The following is a 20,504-nucleotide window of genomic DNA, read 5'->3' as shown; positions in this document are numbered from 1 at the left end:
CATGGCGGCGGTGCCGGTAACCGACACCAATAGGCCATGGGCGGAGCAATGTACATGCCTTTGGCCAATTGCGTGCTGTCTTTGTTAAAAAGACGCACGCAAAGGCCAATAGCGTAGGGCAAAACGAAAAGCACACTCATGAGCCTGAGCGATTCTTAGGTCCGTTTTGAAACTCCATACATGAGGTCTCTCGCTACTCGAGCAACACTAGGCAAGAGACCTAAAAACGGACTGGGGAAAGGATGTCAGAGGGGACATGCCAGCAGAAAGACCAGAGGGGCCCGCAAGCAGAGGCTGAGGTGACCCAAAACCTGAAACAGCTGAGGGAGATGGACTACAAAGCCCTATCTGCCACAGCTCCTGATCAGTCGTGGCTATGGGCAAAGACTGTATTCTTTTTTTTCAGCGCTAGTTATTTATTTATGTGTTTTTATATAGCACAAACTTTACCCAAAGGTGTCAAGAGTGCTTTACAATAGAACCAGTTACATTACATATGGACTTCAGAGTGCATGAATAACATAAAATATCCAAAACAAATAAACTGGTAGAAAGTACACGTCTACTACAGCTACTAGCAGTTAGAGTTATATATATATATGTACACACACAAGTTGCATATTCACACAAAGTTACATTTTAAGAAGTGTTGAAGCGAAGAGGGTTGGAAAAATTATCACATATTTACACAGCATGATGTTCTCACCATTGCTGGGGTTCTTGCGATGCGCATTCAGCCATGCCTTTAGGTGCTGTTGCACTCGCAGGCGGTGATCTTGGGCCTGGAGGGATCCCCGAGCTGGTGATGGCCAAAGGGGCAGGCGGATCCGTGCCACAGAGTCAGGCTTCCCACGGGGTCAAAAACCCACAGCTGCCAATGAGTTGCGAATTCCACGCCGCAGGGTCTGTCCTCGAGGCACCCCTGGGGGTGCTCTCTTGCTTCTCCATCGTCTACCCATTCATCTACCCCTAGTCTCAGGCTCCAGGTCTATTTTGGCAGTAGTCTCCAGTGATGATGGCTTGGTCTCCTAGTCACAGCCCTCTTCTGCCATCTTAAATGTATTGTAATGTTGATACTTGTAAAGCGCACTGTTACCCCATCTCGGGGTGTCCTGGCGCTGAAGACCGCTGGGGAACCCGTCCTGGCTTTCCCTTGGAGATGGTCCCTTCTGGGTATCTCCAAGGTGAAACCAGGCATCCCCGGCGTCTGTGGGGGGCCGTTGTAGAGATGAGGCAAGCTTAATGCCCAGAGTTGCCGAGTGTGATCCCTGGTTAGAGTAGGCACCGAGTCGAGAATTATCGTCGAGTCCGTTGACCCTGGTTCACGACCCTGCCACGTCGGGAATTGAACCCTGGTCCCGGGCCGTTCTCTGCTTCCGGGTCTGCCTCCTCTAACCAGTGAGCCACACCACTCCACACCAGTGAGCCACACCACTCCACCTTAAGTGCTGCGTCTCCGTAGCAAAATTAGCACTGTTTGTTTCTCTGGACAAGGTAGTCAGTAATGGGGGGGCGGAGGGGGTGGGTCCAGAGGGGTTTAATCTGAGGTCACCGCTGCTCCCCGGGCCCTTATCGCCTGCAGGATTGCATCGGCTGGGGGACTCCGACAGGAGCTCCCCCCTGTCAAAGGACACCTAACGTTTCATAACTGTGTGCTAAATGGCGGGAGTGAACCTATTGGTTTACACAACTCACTCTGGGCCATGCATGAGTCTGACTTGTGCATGTTTGGACTCGGTGATAGTTTAAAAGCAGTTTTTCTCCACCCTAATGGTGGTGGTGGCACAATCATAGAAAGTTGACATATAAGGTGCTCAGGGCATCGTCTGTTTGGGTTCTCCCTTATCAGACCCTCCAGGATTTCGCGGTTTGCAGCAAAATTGACCCTTTTGTAAAAATGCTGTGATTTTTACAAAAGTGCCCACTAAGATATCTGTGTTTGTTGCAGGAAAAACTGCCAAATAAAATGCCGCAAAATTGCCGCTAAAGTTTCATATTTGTGCCGCTAAATCTCCATTTTTGTGCCGCTAAATTTGCTAATCCATGCCGATATATCCTGGGGGATCTTATGCTTAAAGGCCAAGAGAGAGAAGACCCGATCTGGAAACCAGGCAAAACGCATGCATGGGACTGACTAATTGCGGGAGCAACTACTCCTAAATTTGATTTTCCTTCTTTGTGTTTATTTCACAAGCTGACGCCGGAACCCTTGTACATGTTTCTTAAATTTGTGAATAAACACCATCACCCAATCAAACAACAGTGATATGAGACACCCTGTTTACAACACCTGAAATATTTCCAGTCCACAAATCGCCATTACAAATATAACAGGGCTTGTAAAAAAAAGCAATTCATTACCTAAATACATGTCTAATCTCAAGCAAAGATACAGGTTCTAGTAGATTACAAGAAAAAAGCACAAATTATTTAAAAAATATAATTAAAATGAAAAAAAAACAAGTGGCCAAGTTTCACAGACTAGATGTTATCAGCATTAAGCGTAGATAGAGACATATTAGTTGATGTTGTCTACTTAACGTGACAAAGAAACAAAGACATTAGCATCGCCAGTTCAGCGTTATTACTGGCATGGAGACCATCTGCTCTCTGTAAGATGAGGCTTGGGTGACACTATTGTATTTGGTGGTGGAAGGACCAGAGAACGTATTTAAGCCAATGAGTGGAAATCAAATCCCGTAAACTATGTAGGGCAGCGCGAGCTCTTTCTTGTTAACACAAAGCGCTTGAAATGCTTTACGAAGAAATTGGTAGGTATCCACTAAAAATAATGAATTTCATTGATTTTCTAAGTCAGGATGCAATATCTCTTCTATCTGTATACAAAGGAGTCTGCCATTTATTTTGAGTAGTTACTATCGACAAGTTTGACATAAATAGAAATGAAACAAAAAGCTGTGCAATAATTGATCACTAGTTATTGTGCGTGGAGTCACCTACCAAAAGAAGAGAAGTGACACTGTGGATTTTAGATTTTAATCTGTGATGTAAACCGATGTAATAAGTATTAGGGTCACTTATGTATATGGTAGTGATCGTCCAGTCGTTTTGCTCCACAACACATGCATTCACCGGACATGGCTTCACTTGCATCTTATTTCTTCACCTACCTGGTGCTCCTGTTTCTTTGGGTAGTAAAATTCCAGGTGGGGATCCACAGCAGGGATGTTCCTATTGGCCAAAGCTTTTCCCAATTCACTCCAGCTTCTGTATCCTGTGAGTAGGGGTGTTAAAAATACTTTAATTAGACGTGGGACAGAGTCAGAACATTTGTTAATAGTCACTAAGTGGTACGACTGAGTAGGACACATTAAGACAAGAGAGTAGTACACTCTTAAGTAAAGGTGATTTAGTCCTGTATTTAGTATTGCTACAGCACTTACACATAACAAAGATTATCACGAAACAAATGCAAATACTGAACTTTTTCACAAATTGCCTACTTTCTTTGGCTGGCTGGTGCACAGGCTGTTCTAGAGAACTAATTAAGCCAAACAAAAGTGCCAAGAATATTCCACTTGGGCGTATGCCATGAAACCTTACTTCTGATTGGCAGATTGTTGGTTAGGTAAGTCTGGAGCCCTCTATCTCTGCAAACTGTTATCTTCCTGAGAAGATGAAGTATAACCAATGAGAAGACAGCATGACCAACACCCATATGAGGAGTATTGAAAGCTATTGGCAGGCCGGGCTGGTAATTCAAAAAGTAATGTTAAATACTTGGTTAGATTCGGTCTCAGAAACCTGGTTGGTAGGACTTCAGTAGGCTATGCTGGTCAACGTATGTTTGAAAATGGAGTGAAATGCTCTGATATTGTTCTTTTGAAGGTAGGCAACTGGGTGGTAGTTGAATGGTTTGCCAGGGTTTAGATGTGGTTTCCTTTGGAAGGGCAGCACATGGCTGGTTGGATGATAATATTACAGAAGAGAGGGCAGACATCATTTATGGATGCTAGGGAAGTGCTTCTGTCAAATAAGGTTTTGATTATGGATGAGGGAGGATGGTATGGCATCATGGCCGGTGGTGGCTTTGTCATGAATTCGAATTGTAGGTTTGCTGAATGTGCTCTTGATGATATCAATGCGTTTTTGGGTGGTGCTGATCTTGAAAAAGCTGGAGTGATTGATAGTGGGGGATGGAAGAGTTTGGGAGAATATTAATCCACTGCTTATGCTTGCTTCAAAGTTAAATTACATTATTTTGGTAGACTTCTGAAAGTTGTTGTTTGTGAGTATTGCCCGGGGTTTTCAGCCGGATAAACTGCTGGAATGCTTCTGCGTGTGGAGTCCAACTATGCAAGAGGGCACTGCAGAGTATAATGTAAACCCAGTAACAATGCCCCATCTTGTGTTTAAGAGGTTATTACTCATCCAGTCCAATATGTAGTTAGCAGTATTCCATTTTATTTATACCTGTCTTGCATATTAATTATACATATATAGATTTGAATTTCAGGGGTCTAAGAATGCCACAATAATTCCCTTAACCATAGTGAATCAATAGAAGGCTTTACATAGATATCAAATAGGGGAACGTAAAGGAGATATTCTGAAGTATCCCACAATTCATTGCTCTTGCCTAGCAAAAATTATTTGAAGTATTCAAGAGGAGTGCCTTGAACCACAGTGTTGCAGACAGACATCCTAGGCAGGCATAACGCCTTCTCGTCCTTATGAGCATGAATATGATCCACCTAGGGATGTTTCTGTCCCATGCCAAAGCTAATTGAACAGGATAAATTCGGGTTGAAGCTTCTAAACCAATTGAAGTGGCTGAAACCTTTCTAAAACTTTATGACGGGGCGTGGCCAAGATGGCGGGGTGAGTGGACGCGCTCGTCGTGAGCTCCTCCGGCCCTGGGCCCTTAAATCACTGAAACTGCGCTGATCTCCCCCCCCCAGGTCGCTGCAATTGACAGCGCAAAAGAGAAGAACCCCAGTGTTGCTGCCAAGGGGACACAGGCGCCTGTAGCTGCGCTCGGACGGTCTCAGAATTGGAGCCATTGTCGAGAGCAGGAGAGGCCCTGGACGCGGGCCGGAGGTGGAGCCAGAACTTGCCCCGCGGCGGCCACTCAACCCGGTGGGTGCTTCGAGGCTGCGGATCCTGCCCCCCGGTGCCGGATACTTCTGCTCGACCCTGCGGGAGATCCCAGTGGTCCGAGTCACCTGACCCCCGGAGGCGGAGTAGCGAGGGTGCGGGCCTCGGGGCCGAGCGCTGCGCGAGGCCGAGGCTGCGGCCTGCGCTTCGGGCCCCGGAGGCGCTGGAGGACGCTTTCGACTTGCGGCGCCCCGCCTGCGGTGCTAATCAGGTGCTGCGCTGCACCCCCGAGGAAGCGAGTGCTCCGACGGTGAGTCAAGGACCTTGGAGAGGCTGCTGGAGGTTGTGACGCCGCTGGGGGAGGGTCCTCACGCGAGGCCGCGGCTGCGGCCTACACCTCCAGGGGCGCCCCTACGGAGGACTGAAGGCTGGAGAACCTCGCTGCCTACTGCGGAGGGGCTCAATCCGCTTGCCCAATCCTGAAGACGGCCCTGACCGCGGTGCAGGCCCCCGAGCTGGCAGTGCCTCGGGGAAGCTTGGAACCGGAGTGGCCGGTGTGGCGACGGCCACCCAGAATCAGCGGAGGTACAGTGGCACATTGAACGAGAGGCACAGGCTTCGCTACCCATACTGTTAGGAAGCAACGAGGGTGCAAGCAGTTTACTCGTGTGGCTTACAGGCCTGGACATCCTGCATACATCAGGCCTGATCAAGGGGTGACCCTCCCGCGGAGCGGGGGGCGGCCCCCCTGTTTGCCGGGTGCTGGGGGACCTTGGGGGCTCGTGCCTACGGTGCTGGCCGTGGAGGAGGCGAAGACAGGGCAGGCCCGGCCTGGAGGCCCCAGTGGACAGCCGGTCCCCGGAGTGAGCGGACCACAGCCAGAGTTACGGACCATCGGAGGGGGTTGACCGGTAGTGCGAGCTGACCCGCTGGATCCTTGGAGGGGAGGTGTGGAGGCGCGGCGGCTCGGTTTGGGGCGTACGCCAGCGTTTAGCCAGAGGCTCCACGGACCATTCAAGAAGGCGCCCCCACGTGCAGGATGGCGGACAACAGAGGGGCCAAGAAGGGGGAGCGCACGTTGCCGGACATGTTGAGCAGGAGCAACGCGAGACAGGAACGGGGACAGCAGTCTCCAAGTCAACCGGGTGGCTCCCAGGGGGCGAGCGGAGGGGAGCCACCGGTCACAAGATCTTTCCTCGAGTCCCTCTTTAGCTCCTTGCAGGAGGGCTTTCAAACACTTAAGCAAGAGGTGGCTGGGGAGGTCCGAGAGATACGGAGGGAGGTTGACGGCCTCGGTGACAGGGTGACCACGGTGGTGGAGGCTGGCCACGCCAGGGACGAAGAGATCACACAGTTGCAACAAGAGGTTATACGGCTGCGGGACCAGCATCTTGATCTTCAGTCGCACGCCGAGGACCTTGAGAACCGTTCCCGGAGGAACAACATCCGGGTCCGGGGAGTTCCTTCCAGGGAAGAAGAGGAGGACGTGGCTGTGTACCTGGGGGCCTTACTCAGAGAGGTATTGGGTGAATCGGCCGACTTCCCCATCCGGATCGACAGGGCGCACAGAGTGGGCCTGCAACGCCAGTCGTCGGCGCCTCCTCCCGACATGCTGGCCTTCCTGCCGGACTATCCCCTGAAAGAGAGAATCCTTCGCGAAGCACGGAAGAGGTCGGGGAAGTGCGTGGTGGCTGGACAATCACTTTTGTGACTTTCCGCAGGCTTGTCCGTTGAGGACCGGACTGGGACAATGGGTTCTTGGGGTTCTTTGGGGGACCGAGGGGGGGGGGGGTTGGGGTTGTTGAGACAGTCCTGGTTGCGGGTTGGGACTGGGGTCAGTTGGGGAGTTGGGATGGAGGGTGGAAGGATTGGTGGGACGGGGAGTTGGGGGGTTTGGGAAGGGGGGTGGGATCCGGGAGTTGGGGGGGTGGGGGGAGGGTCGTCCAGTGCACAATGTGGTTCCTAGTCATACAGGCAATATGCATGCTTCTTGGTTTGCCCAGACATAAATGCTGCACACATATCTATGCTTTTCTCTTTGCTCTGCTGCCTCTGGTGGAGTGCGGAGCCCCTGTACTCCCCGCCCTGCTGGAGCGGGGTCTCTACGCTTTCCATTACGTTCCTTCATATGCCCCCAGACACATGTAAGGTTGTTACCCTGAATGTTCGGGGTTTGAACAATCCTGTTAAGAGAGGGGCAGTGCTCTCTCTTCTAGAGAATACCCGTGCGGACATATGTTTACTCCAGGAGACGCATCTGCTGCCACAGGACACACATAGGCTGCGCTCTCACAAGTTCCCATCACAGTTCTTCTCCTCATGTACCACTAAGACAGCGGGGGTGGCGATACTTGTGGCCAGAAACTTCAAAGGGGAAATCCTCCACAAATTCACCGAACAGAGGGGCAGGTTGTTGGCTTATCGGTTCAGGATAGGGGGTCTTCCTTTTACGATTGGGTCCCTGTATAGCCCTAATGAACGGCAAGATCGTTTCCTGCAGGCGGCGGTCGAGGACACTACTGCCTCACATGATAGACATGTCATACTAGGGGGAGACTTTAACATGGTTTTTGATTCAGCGATGGATAGGTCGGCGCAGCGCTCCCCGCAGGTCGGGGAATTCTCCACTGATTGTAGAGCTCAGTTAGTGGAGGTGGACCTCCTTGATCTCTGGCGACACTTGCATCCCACGGATAGGGACTATTCGTACTATTCCCACGCACACAAGACGTATGGGAGGCTGGACCACCTCTTAGTCACTTCCCCGGTGCGAGCGCTGGCCTCGGGGTCGGAAATAGGTGCACTATCTCTATCGGATCATGCCCCGGTTGAGGCCACGTTGTGTCTACCCCCGGCGGTTTCCCCTCCCAGGACGTGGCGCCTCCGCAACACGTTGTTGCATAGGAAAGAAGTGGTGGACCGCATTGAGGGAGCGATCCGGGAATATCTAACCCACAATGACAACTCCGACACCAGCCGGGCCACGCAGTGGGCGGCCCTGAAAGCTGTCATCCGAGGGGAATTTTTGGCGATTTCCTCGGCCGACAATAGGGAGCGGCGGGCCAAAAGGGATGAACTCACAGATAGGGTTCGCGAGCTTGAGCAGATTCACCGTAGGACAGGGGCTCCCCGGATTTGGCGGCAGCTCAAGTAAGCGAGGAAGCTCCTAGCGGCCCTGGACCTTGACCGGGCGGAGTATGCTGCTCTCCGGCTGCGCCATACCTTTTACACTGGGGGGGACCGTTGCGGCAAACTGCTAGCTAATAGGCTCCGGGTGACGTGCCAGAACAAATTGGTGAAGGAGATCTCTGACCCGGCGGGAGCGGTGGTGACGGAGGACGCTCACATTGCGGCCGTCTTCTGCAGGTTCTACGCAGATCTTTACACGGGGGAGCCCCCGGATGAGACGGCCATGACCACCTATCTGGATTCGGTCACCTTGCCCTCTCTGGTTCCCTCACAGGCGGAACACTTAAATCGTGCTATTGGAATGGAGGAGGTGATTTCTGCTATTGCCAGACTCAAACATGGCAAAGCGCCGGGCCCGGACGGATACACCGCGCTCTATTACAAAACGTTTTGCACGACGTTAGCCCCTGTCCTTACTCGCCTCTTTAATTCATTTGCTGAACCGGAAGCCATTCCACCTGATCTTCTGCGGGCTTCTATTACAGTCATCCCCAAGCCTGGAAAAGACCCTAAGCGTTGTGGATCCTACAGGCCGATCTCTCTTTTGAATATTGATCTGAAGCTGTACACGGGGATCCTGGCTGCACGTTTAGCCCCTTACTTGCCCGGTCTTATTGATCCTGACCAGGCTGGTTTTGTCCCGGGGAGACAGATGGTGGACAATACGAAACGGATCGTCCACCTGCTGGAGAAGGCCTCCCGGATTCCGGGGGAACGAATGATGCTAGCGGTGAACACGGAGAAGGCATTTGACCAGGTACACTGGCCTTATTTGGAACGGGTCCTAATGAAAGCAGGCATAGGGGAAAAGTTCCGCTCCATGATTTTTAATTGTTACAATCGGCCGTCGGCAGTCGTCCGCGTAAATGGGTATACCTCTGGGGCCTTTGACATCGAACGAGGCACTCGGCAGGGATGCCTGCTTTCGCCCCCGCTCTTTATATGGAGCCTTTCGCCCAGCGGGTACGCGACAACCAGGCGGTGACAGGAATACGGATGGGAGGGTTCACGCACGCTATCAGCCTTTATGCTGACGATGTCATCTTATCGATTGCCGAACCCCGGACGGCTTTGCCGGCCTGTATAGAGGAGCTGGACTCCTTTGGCACGGTCGCGGGGTTCAAAATGAACATGGGAAAGTCGGTGGCTCTGGATGTCTCCCTCGAGCCAGCTACTAGAACCTATTTGCAACATCGGTTCCCCATGCTTTGGTCGTCAGGGGCGATACCCTACCTGGGGATCCAGATTGCTCCCACATTACCGACTATGGTGTCAGCTACTACCTGGCCCTAGGTGCCAAGATCAGGGAGGAACTGGGCCGGTGGAACCGTGGAACCTTCTCATGGTTGGGCAGGATAGCCGCCATCAAAATGACAGTCTTGCCCCAGGTGCTTTATCTGTTTCGGGCCTTGCCGCTCCAACCGCCGTTCGGGTGGATTCTGCAACTACAGGCAGACGTCTTGCGCTTTGTCTGGCAGGGTAAGAAACCCAGAATGCGCAGAGCCCTCTCGCTACTGGCTCCTGAGGCGGGAGGTTTGGGAATACCTGACTTCCGTAAGTACTTCCAGGCAGCGCAGTTGCGTTATCTTGTGGAATGGAGTCGGTGGGAGTCCGATAAGCACTGGCTCTTCCAGGACCAGGCGGTGGCAGGGAGACCCTTGCAGGAAATCCTGTTCTTGCGTCGACCTCACCGGCCCAGGAACTTATACGCCTCCTTTATTACAAGGGTGCCCCTGCGGGTGTGGGATGCCACTAGCACCCCATATGGCCTTACCACGGTCCCGTCGCCGCTCACTCCGTTGGTGGACAATCCGGACTTCACCCCGGGAATGGAGAAGGGAGCGTTTACACACTGGAGACAGGCGGGGTGTAGAGCCCTGTGTCATTTGTATGGCCCTGAGGGGGTTGTCCCCTACCTGCAGTTTCGCCAGGAGTTCTCACTCCCGGAGACCGAGCGGCACCGCTATATGCAGGCTCGCCATTGGGCCCTTCAGCCGCAGGTGAGAGTCAGCTGATCGGCTTTTTCTTCCATACGAAAAGTGGTTGCTGTCACGAAAGTCAGACTCGATACTGATCACGGATCTTTATAAACTACTGCAACCGCCCTCGACACACCTTTACCACCCGGGGTGGGAACGCTGGGAACGGGAGTTGGGGAGGACGTTGAGCCCTAAGGAATGGGAGCACATATCTTATAGAGCGAGGCACTCTGCGTACCACATGGGTCTCACTGATACATTTACCAAGATCTCCACCTATTGGTACTACACACCAGAACGGGTCCACGAGTTTGATAGTAGCAAGGAGGATACATGTTGGCGAGTGTGAGGACACCGGGGCACACTCACACACATTCTATGGGATTGCCCAATATTGGAGCCTTATTGGAAGGAAGTGTTGGATGAAATTGACTCTCATTTTAGCATTGAATTACCACGCTTTCCCGCTTACACCCTGCTGGGGCTCCCGAATGGACTGATGTATCCCCTCGGATCCCGTAGAGGCAGGCAGATAGCTATAGCTTTAGGGTCTGCGGTTCAAAACATTCTGATTCACTGGCACACTGCTACGATACCCTCCATCACAGGTTGGCTCCATAGGCTATGGCATGTGTTAGGCATGGAGAAATTGTCTCTTACAGTGGCGGGTGATATAGAGCAATTTAATGAGCTTTGGCAACCCTTTCATTCCTTATTGCTTACCGAATTTAGGGAGCTTACCTGCCCTAAGCACTTCCGCCTTCTGCGGCTTACGAGCCCTGTCGCGCCTGCCCAGTGACTTGTTGGGGGGACTCATTCTCCCTGTAGGAGGTAGCTTTTGATGTACATTTTGGCTGGGGGCTGTGCACTGGACGTTGGGTGGGGAAAGGGGAGGGGGAGGTTGGGAATGGAGTGTTGGGATGTTGGGGGTTTGTGGGGCGGGGGGGGTTTGCAATAGAAATGTCACTTCATGCTGCGACAGTTCACATCATGTATCGCTATGATGGCATAGCCCACTAGAACTGCACTTGCTGATTCGTCGCTGGGGACCGGGCCTACCCGCCCTGTTATGGCGCCTTTTGATGTTGTGTGTTTGTCCCAGTATGTTGTGCTGAATAAAATACTTTAAACTTAAAACTTTATGACGCAAGGGAAGCCAGCAGCAAACCTATGGTTTAAAATGAGTTGGTCCAGATTCACTTTTTATTAAACATGTAAGATTTTTTTATGTATAGCACAATTTAGGACATCCATGAAACTATATCCTACACACATTTTAAGCTCTCAGTCTCTCATTTATATTATTGTAGTTATAGCTGCATAATTTAGTGCCCCACGCATTTATATGGAAGTTATACTCAATGTGTGTTTAACATTATTAATTAGTGTGCAATTATTATGAGTCAAATGCAGTAGGTAGTTGTGTTTACCGTAGAGGAGAGACAAACATATACTACCGAAATGTAATCAAATTATTTACTCATGGTAACCACACTGGTTAGGGGGTGGCGTTTTCTAAAGTTGGCCTAATGTGTACCAGGCATTTCAAGTGTATAAAATGCTTTGCAGTCTAATGTTTTCCCCTTTCCGCAGGGGTCTTATCAAGCTCCCGGTTAGCTAGAATAGGCTTATTGTTAAGATACTCAAACTTAGATAGCTAGACATTAATTGGGATTTGGATGTGGACACTTAGATTGTGGTAGTGGGAAAGATCCTCCTTTACCAGGCAGACCGGGCCAGTGATGCATCCAAGGTCGTGCATATGTATGCTTCGAGTTTACCTGCTCCCAGAGAATGGCTGTTCTTGATTTGTCCATTTGGTGGGAACCGATATGGAGCAGCTTCCAGAACTTTCCTTCACATATTAATTATGTGTTTCATAGAATAGCTTAGCAGATCCTGTTGTGACTGTGTGGGGAGAAAGCCTGTGTTCAACTCAGCTGAAATCCCTTCTAGAGTGTTGGGCTTTGTTCATCCGATGCGGACAGCTTCCTTGTAGAATTCCCCATGCCACTTTCGATGCTTATATAGAATAGTGAAGCTCCTTTCAGGAACCTGTTAGGTTGATATCTTGTCTACTATATGTAGTTATATTTTGTATCTTCTTCCTCATAGTATACAAATTCAGATTGTTTGACTATTTAAATATGTATACTCTTACTATATATTTGCTACAACTTTGCTAATTAGTTTACTTTGTAACCTTGACTAAAATGGCTTATAAAACACTTATGGTTTGGACAATTTCCTCTCTATCATTCTGTGGAACCACATTGGTGTTACTGTGCTTGAAATGTATTGCTGATGTGAGCTCCTTTCTTACACTTCACGACAATGATGAAAAAGCTCTACTATCAGTGGTAAATCCTGTTTGATGACTTCACTAAGCAATTGAGATATAAGAATCTCCCCTCTATCAAAGTGGGATAGAAACCCAAGAAAACATGCTACCAAAAGGCTTCCAATAAGACCCCTCTTACCATAAGGACTTAAAGTGTAACACATTTAACCTTGGAAATAGGGGGGGGGGGTAAACTCACCAAGTTCAAGTTATAATACATCACAATTTGGAACAAGAAACAAGTAGAAGGTCGTAAAAATATTTATTTTGCCCTAATTTTCCATTCATGTAGTGCATATATCCAAATTATAATACACATGAAACAACCAACAAATGTTTTGCCTTAATAATTTATTAGGATGAAAGAAAACTGTAGAAATACATAAAAGGGTTATACATTTACAAATCTTAAGTAGTAGAGGGTTATTGGCTAAACAGTTGACTATATGACATTGCAACTGATCACAATGATGTTATGTTGTGCAGAAAACTACATGTCACAACATTGGGGACATTATTGGGACCATTAGAAATTAGGCTGAACACCAGTGTTAATTATGCACGGCTATACAATTGCCCTTACACATTTGAGTAATCTGTCAAGTGCCTATTTTAGGCCAATTGATATAGCTGTGCAAATGCTAATATGCAACTTCAGCTTTGTGAAACTTGCCATGTGAGAATTTTAGGGATGGTTTGAAAATACCAGTCTGTATTTTTTTTTTAAACTGTTCCCTCTCCTCAATTTAATGAAATTATTTTCAAAACTTAGTTTCAAAAGTCTTACAGAGGTTCAAAGGTTTCACTGATGTTTTTAAGATGCTTGATTTTGCTAAGGATTAAATGTAGGACAGAGAATAAAGATGTAATTAACAGCTTTTATCAGATATGTACATGTTGTTTATTTCCAAGTAAAAACCTGATCTTATTAATATATATTATTCCTTAATTTAGATCACGTTTTCAATTTAGAACAATTCCACGTTGACAAACAACTAAACCATCATGTAAATGGAAATATATAAAAACCTATAAGACACTCATTCATTCACATTCATAGCTGAGATACCCTTTCAGACTCGTCAAACATGTCGTAATTGCCAGACTATCTAGGGATTGTGACTCAAACAGTGGTTAGAGACTCTATTGATTACTGCATGTGGTGTTTCGGCTTCCAGTTTCAAATTGTGAAGGCTTCTTAAAGATTAAATACAATAGCAGTCACTTCATATATGTTCCTGCTCCGGTAGCAATAGGTTTGAACAATGCCAGTTACAATGATAGTAGTACATAGGTGAAGCACTAAGTACTCACGTGTTTGCCAATACAACACTTCATATAAATTATTTTTAGATTTTCCAGTAAATATATAGAATTCCCCAACTACATTCCTAAAATTCTCTCGAAGGAAGAGCACTTCGACAGATTCACCCCATACTTTATCTCAAGTCCCCTCCAGACTCTTCACACCATCCAGTCCAAATGCTCAAGAAGACAATGTTGTAATTAACACATTAGTCGATTGTTCACTGCAGTTAACAGTATTCAAAAAATGGCTTCTTGAAAAAGCCAGTATACATGTGATTTGTAAACTCATTCCTTATGCAGGGGCTCCATCGCCTATGTTTGCACACCTAAACACATGAGACAGGCTTACTACATTTACGAGAAGTTCTTTGTGAATAATAGTGACAGTACACTAAGACTCCCTTCACACGGTCACCGGTGATATCACACGGTGGCATGGGAAACAAGAGTGGATTCCAGCCCTTTTTTGGAGGATTTGAATTATCGACGTCCATTAATGGATGTGAAAATACCCCAAAACATCGTCACCAACCTCAACATGCTTTTTTGTTTTTTTTTGTTTTTGGAGATGGGGGGTTAGACTGGAGCAAAAGTGACTCTTGGGTCACTTCTTGGCACGAGGGACCGCCCTTCCTCCTCTCGCCTTCTCCTCAGAGGATGAAATTATTGTTTTAGTTGGCAGGTCTGCAGACTAGGCTGCTAGTTGGAGGCTTTCCCTGCATATGAAGCAGAATACCCACTCCTGGTGACCGTTGGCAATGGCAGGGCACACATTTTACCATGTACTTCGTGAGCCTATAACGTGGCCGTGGCAGGAAGTATATACGCTTCTAATAAGCTGTTGGTAGAACATCAAATTGCGTTAAACTGATTCACTTGCCTTTTTACATATATGGACAAGTGACCACCATTTCATATGCCCTCTGAATAACAGGTCTATAAAATAGACATAACCTGACATCCTCAAAAAACATCATGGAGACACACAGAAGTCAAGAACGTCTGTGCCTGTCCGGGGGTCGACAGACCAGAAAAGCTGAAGTGTGCTGTAGCCACCTTTTGGTCAAAATCTTCTACACCAAACTTGGCAGTCTGGGAATTTTATAAATGAATCAGAAAAGTCCTACTTCCATAACGAATACAGCAATGATCAATCCCTTGATTTCAAGAAACGGCTTTATCACAAAAAATCCTACATTATCAAATTCCGGTGCACATTCAAAAGTAACTTACATTTGTTAAATGGCCAATTGCTTCAGGCTTGCTATCAAACTGTGAACAAGCCCAGCTAGTAGAAGTTCTATTACCTTTTCTTCTACCTCCTTTTCATTCCTTCTGTTTACCTGTACTGTGGCTTTGGCCCAACCTTTAGTGGGTGTGTTCTGGTACCGCCCCCTAAATCTTTTCTCACACTCTTGAATTATTTCTTGATCTGTGCGCATAAAAAAACGTGTACAATAATACAATGCCCATTACACAAAGACAAACGTTTCTTTTATAAGAACCAAATGGACAAATTAAAATGACACCTCGTTCGTTTTAGTTGGCGGGCAGTTTGTAAAACAATACTAGAGCAACTGCAAGCCCACAATTAAAGGCTCAGGAGAGGAGAATGTTAACCGTGTGTAGGTGCTGTGATGTGGAAGGTTCAGGCCAGAGCCAAAAAAACTTTGAGCATTTAATGCACAATACTTATTAAAAAAATGTTCAATTGATATCACCCAAAACGAATGCATGAAAACAAGCGATTCAAATGAGACAACTGCATGCCCCCAAAACCGGGTAGACAACCCCTCGCACCAGTCCTCTTCCTAACCCATGTGTGGGAATCCTTAACCCACCCAATAGTTTAACTCAGAGTTTTTTTTAATAGTGTCATTTACAGCCGCTCAAAAAGGGCCTTATTCACAATGGTATTTCCAGGTGATTCACAATAGGGATTCATGGCAGGCATAAATGCATTTACTACCTCCAATTGCTCAACTACTAGGGTGGAGAAATCCACAATAGTTAATCTGACTGAAGAGATTGGAAATATGTCACTCTCAGCCCTTTCTTTTAAATTTCTGTTTTCCTGAATAGAAACACATACTTAAATGTACTCACACATACTCTAAGTGGATAGCCTGCACAGCTGTCTTTATTTTGCTGATTATTGTGTTGAGATGCCCAGCTCATTATCTCTCTGCTATGTATCCCATTATGTTGAACAGAAATGCAGGGCTGTTGTCATCCAGGCTCCTGTAGCCCCTGCGGTGAAGGAGCACCCGTCAGGATGCACCAGTCCTCTCTAAAGCTTATGAATATCTTTGAGATAGTGGAGTCTCAAGGCATCTTCACATTATGGAATGAAGGTGCATCATCTTGTATTACACCACTGCCCACATGCAATGGTGGCTGCTCCTTAACAAGTGTAGCGGGGAGGGGGGTCTGTGGGATAAAAAAAAAAAAATGTAAATCACTTACCTTCAGGCCGGCCGCCAAGTCTTGGTCCTTTTCGGTTGACTGACTCTATAAGCAGGAAGCACACAGGCTCCCAGACTCCCCTAGCCAATCATGACACTGCTGTCACTAGCAAGACTGCAGTGTCGTGATTAGTCTGAGCACCATGGTTCGGCACTCAGACAGGAACTGCAATACAGCCGGGCAGAGAACATGCTAAGTGCACATGGCTAGCCAGCCCAAGACGGCCGGCCAAACAGTCATGCTCACCACTCCTCCCCCTGCTTTAAACAGGCCAACCCCGCCCCACCATTGCACCACCCCACCCTGCATCTAGAACTGAGCCAGTACAGAAAAATAAAATAATAATATTGCGTTATCATCATTTGATTTTTCGTTTTTGAACTGTTCACAGAACTGTGGGGCGACGCTACTCTGCCTTACCGGAGGAGCCATGCGCTGCCCACATGATTATGGATGCAAATTGAACAAATGAATCTGCCTGTTTCTCTGAAGAGGCAGGCTATCCCAACCACAAGTTAGGATGTACTTAGGGAGCACTAATGAGTGGTTCAATATAAACCGAAAACATGAAAGCTATACAGTTTGGTGTAGAGGCAGTATATATGCTCTAATTTTTTCTCCTGTCCAGCAGGCACATGAGAAACACGGCTTCTCCACAAACCTTAGTGGTTAAAAGTGGAAAGTGATATCATTTAGATTTTGAAGTGGTGTAAGCTTTGAACTTCAGTTGCAAAGGGTCACAAAGTAAGGAATACACTTTTGCAAATACGGTGCATGTCTTGACATGGGAGAAAGTTGCAATCCATAGGAAAACCCCGTTGACGCTTTGGGGTAAGACATTTTTTTTTATTTATTGCAGTTAACGGAGGTAGAACCAGAGGCGTCACATGGGGCGGACGGGGTGAGGCGAGGGATGTCTGGTGCTGGGGGTAACGACCGGGTGGGACCAGTATTTTACCTGTAAATGTCCTCCCTCCCCACCCTCCTTGAGCCCCGCCAACAGAGACAGCCGCAGCCAGCAAAAAACAGTCACTGCTCTCTCAGCCTTAGAAGAGCAATGTTGTTCCTGTTTACATTTCACGTTTACTTACTATTGCATTCCCTAAGAGTATTTGCTTTCTCCAGGATATTTTGTATCTGTAGTTTCTTCCCTCAATAGATCACTCACTTTTAGAGCGCAGTGTAAAAAGAGTAGTTCCTATGTAGTTGTGTGTGTTGAAGTTGTGGGTGGGCCACGATGGAGAGCTGTGGAGTTCAGATCGAATACAGTGCACATTTCTCATAGTGCCCATGGGTAATAGAGGGTTGTAGTGCAATCCCATGCAATTATTGGTCTCTCTGCAGAACACACAGCAATGGTCAGGTGTGTCAATTGTATATGTGATTATAGGTGGGTCAATTGTAAATGTGATTATATGTGTGTCAATTGTAAATGTGATTATATGTGTGTCATTTGTAAATGTGATTATATAGGCAAGTGTGTGAAGGAGGTACACAGCAGTCAAAATATTGACAGGGCGCGAGTTGAAGAAAATTGAGTGTGTGCAGGTGAGTGAATCGTGTGTGGGTAATGAGTGAGGTGAAGGAGGTGCAAGGAAGTATGTGCAAGAAAAAGCAAAAAGAGGGTAAGGAGGAAAGAGATGATGTATAAGATATGCAGATCGAGTGTTTCAGAAGGATATGAGGAGAAAAACAGCATAAATATCTATCAGAGACTGCAAGAGAAAGTGGTGTGAATAGGAGAACTGGAGTAAGACCTCCGAAAACCTTGCTCCTTCCACAGACCATAGTAATCTTTTACTTCTTTTTTTCACAGTCTGCTTAAACAGTGTGTATATATATATATATATATATATATATATATATATATATATATATATATATATATATATATATATATATATATATACACATACACACATACATACACACACACACGTACACCAAAGGTTACAGCCATGTTATAGATCGACTCAGATTTTACTCGTACAAAACCACAGAAATTCAGAAGTTATAGTTACCTGAGCTAACTATAACTTGCGGCCCTGCAATGCACTGCATATACCCTCACATATTACATCACTCATGACATCACTGATTACACCTCAAATTACATCACTAATGACACCTCAAATGACATCACTGACATCACTAATTACATCATGTAGTGAGTGTGTTCCGTAAATGTTTCTTACAAATATATACTAAGTTAAATTACTATTCTTTCTGTACTACTGAGTGATACTGTTTCTAATATATGCCATCTGAGTGGCTACGTCACTGTATCAGTGTGTGAGTGGCTGTATGGATGAATACGTTGGGGTGTAAGTAGATGTATGGATGAATAAATGGGTGTGTAAGTAGCTGTATGGATAAGTAGGTGGCTGTGTGAGTGGCTGTGTTGGAGGGTGAGTGGGTGTGTGAGTGGCTTTATTGGGTGACTGATTGGTCGTATGAGTGCTTGTAGGGATGAATGAATGAGTAGGTAAGTGGTTGCATGAGTGGGTGTGGGAGCACTTACATGAGTGTGTCAATAGGTCTGTTGAGATGCTGTATGGGTGAGTTACTGGCCGAGTGATTGTATGATTAGGTGGGTGTGTGAGTAGCTGTATGGGTAAGTGAGTGGGTATGTGAGTGACTGCATGGATGAGTGAGTGGGTGTGTGACAAGTTGTATGCATATGTGAATAGGTATGTGAAGGATTCTGTGGGTGTGTGAGTGACTGTATGAGAGACTGTGTGGGTGTGAGTGGTTCTGTAGATGATGTCATCAATGATTTCTTCAGTGATGTAATTTGAGATGTCATTAATGATGTAACTGACCATTTCATGAGCATTGTAATATGTGAGGCCATAAGCAGTGCATTGCAAAGCATAAGTTATAGTTAGCCCAGGTAATTATAACTGCTAAATGTCTATGGTTTTGTACGAGTGAAATCTGAGCCTAACAATAATATCCCTGTAACCTTTGCTTTTTGCAGTGAATTTCTAAGGTTTTTGTTAGTTCTATTTCCTAACTATAACGTCTCTGTAACCTTTGGTTTTTTCATTGAATTTCTACTTTTTTTAATGTTAATTCCTAACTAGACTGTCTCTGTAACCTTTGATTTTTCTAGTGAATTTTGATGGGTTTAAAAAAAAGATTTCCTATTTGCAACCTTTGAGAGTGTGTATTTGAGTTGCTGTATAGGTCGGTGAGTGGATGTGTGAGTGTCTGTAAGGGTCTATGACTGTGTGTGATTGGTTTTGTGGATGTGAATGGCTATATGGGTATGTGAGTGGGTGCATGAGTGTCTGAGTGGGGGTGTGAGCTGGTGTGTGAGTGTCTGAGTGGGTACGTTCAGAGTGGGAGCATAAGTGACTGCCTGAGTGGGTCTGTGAGTGGGTGCGAGTGGGTTTGTGAGTGCCTCCATGAGTGTGTGAGTCAATTTGTATAAAGGTGTCTGAATGAGTCTGTGAGTGGGTCTGACAGTGGGTGTGTGAGTGTCTGTGAGTGGGTGTGAGTGGGTGTGAGAGACTATGAATGGTTCTGTAAGTGGGTGCATGAGTGTCTGAGTGGGTCTGTGAGTGGGTGCAAGAGTGTCTGAATGGGTCTGTGAGTAGCTTTGAGAGTGCCTGAGTGGGTCTGAGTCGGTACATGAGTTCCTGAGTGGGCGTGAGAGTGTCTGAGTGGGTGAATGAGTGGATCTATGATTGTGTCTGAGTAGGTCTGTGAGTGGGTGTGTAAGGGCCTGAGTTCGTCTTTGTATCAGTGTCTGAGTAGGTCTGTCAGTGGGCGTATAAGTGTCTGTGTGGGTGTGTCAGTAGCTGTGTGGGGGACTGGGCCACAACGGAACTGCACCCACCCCTTTATCCAACAAGAGTCCACAATTTTGCACAAAATATCTACTCAAGTGGAATTCTTTCCTCTGGTTAATTAGAACCTGCTACTTCATTGTGTAAATGTCCAGTGTGTATTCTACACTACATCTGTGCAATGGACCATGAGGAAATTTCTCCAGTGACCTTGTGTGCATTTCGGCAATGTCATTGTTCCTTCTGCGTCTTTATCCAGATATCTGTGATAACATGAATCCTCATAAAGAGAGGACAACAAGAGTACAAAGAGGTAAATATCCACCAAACAAGGGTCTTCCTCTTAGGTATATGAACCAAGTATGTCTG

General features: G+C 46.9%; 1 protein-coding gene across 1 annotated transcript in view; it reads right to left on the bottom strand.

The window, feature by feature from the left end:
* Window positions 1–20,504, bottom strand: part of B4GALNT3 (beta-1,4-N-acetyl-galactosaminyltransferase 3) — a 919,815-nt gene that overhangs the window by 502,499 nt on the left and 396,812 nt on the right. The window contains exon 2 of the mRNA XM_086952836.1: window positions 3,132–3,235. Within this exon, the coding sequence (XP_086808962.1) occupies window positions 3,132–3,235 (104 nt within the window). The remainder of the gene's footprint in view (window positions 1–3,131; window positions 3,236–20,504) is intronic.

Source organism: Lissotriton vulgaris, chromosome 1_2 (assembly GCF_964263255.1).
Source record: "Lissotriton vulgaris chromosome 1_2, aLisVul1.2, whole genome shotgun sequence".
Taxonomy (NCBI): Eukaryota; Metazoa; Chordata; class Amphibia; order Caudata; family Salamandridae; genus Lissotriton; species Lissotriton vulgaris.
The sequence above is the reverse complement of the archived record's forward strand: the minus strand, read 5'-3'. Positions and strand labels throughout refer to the sequence as shown.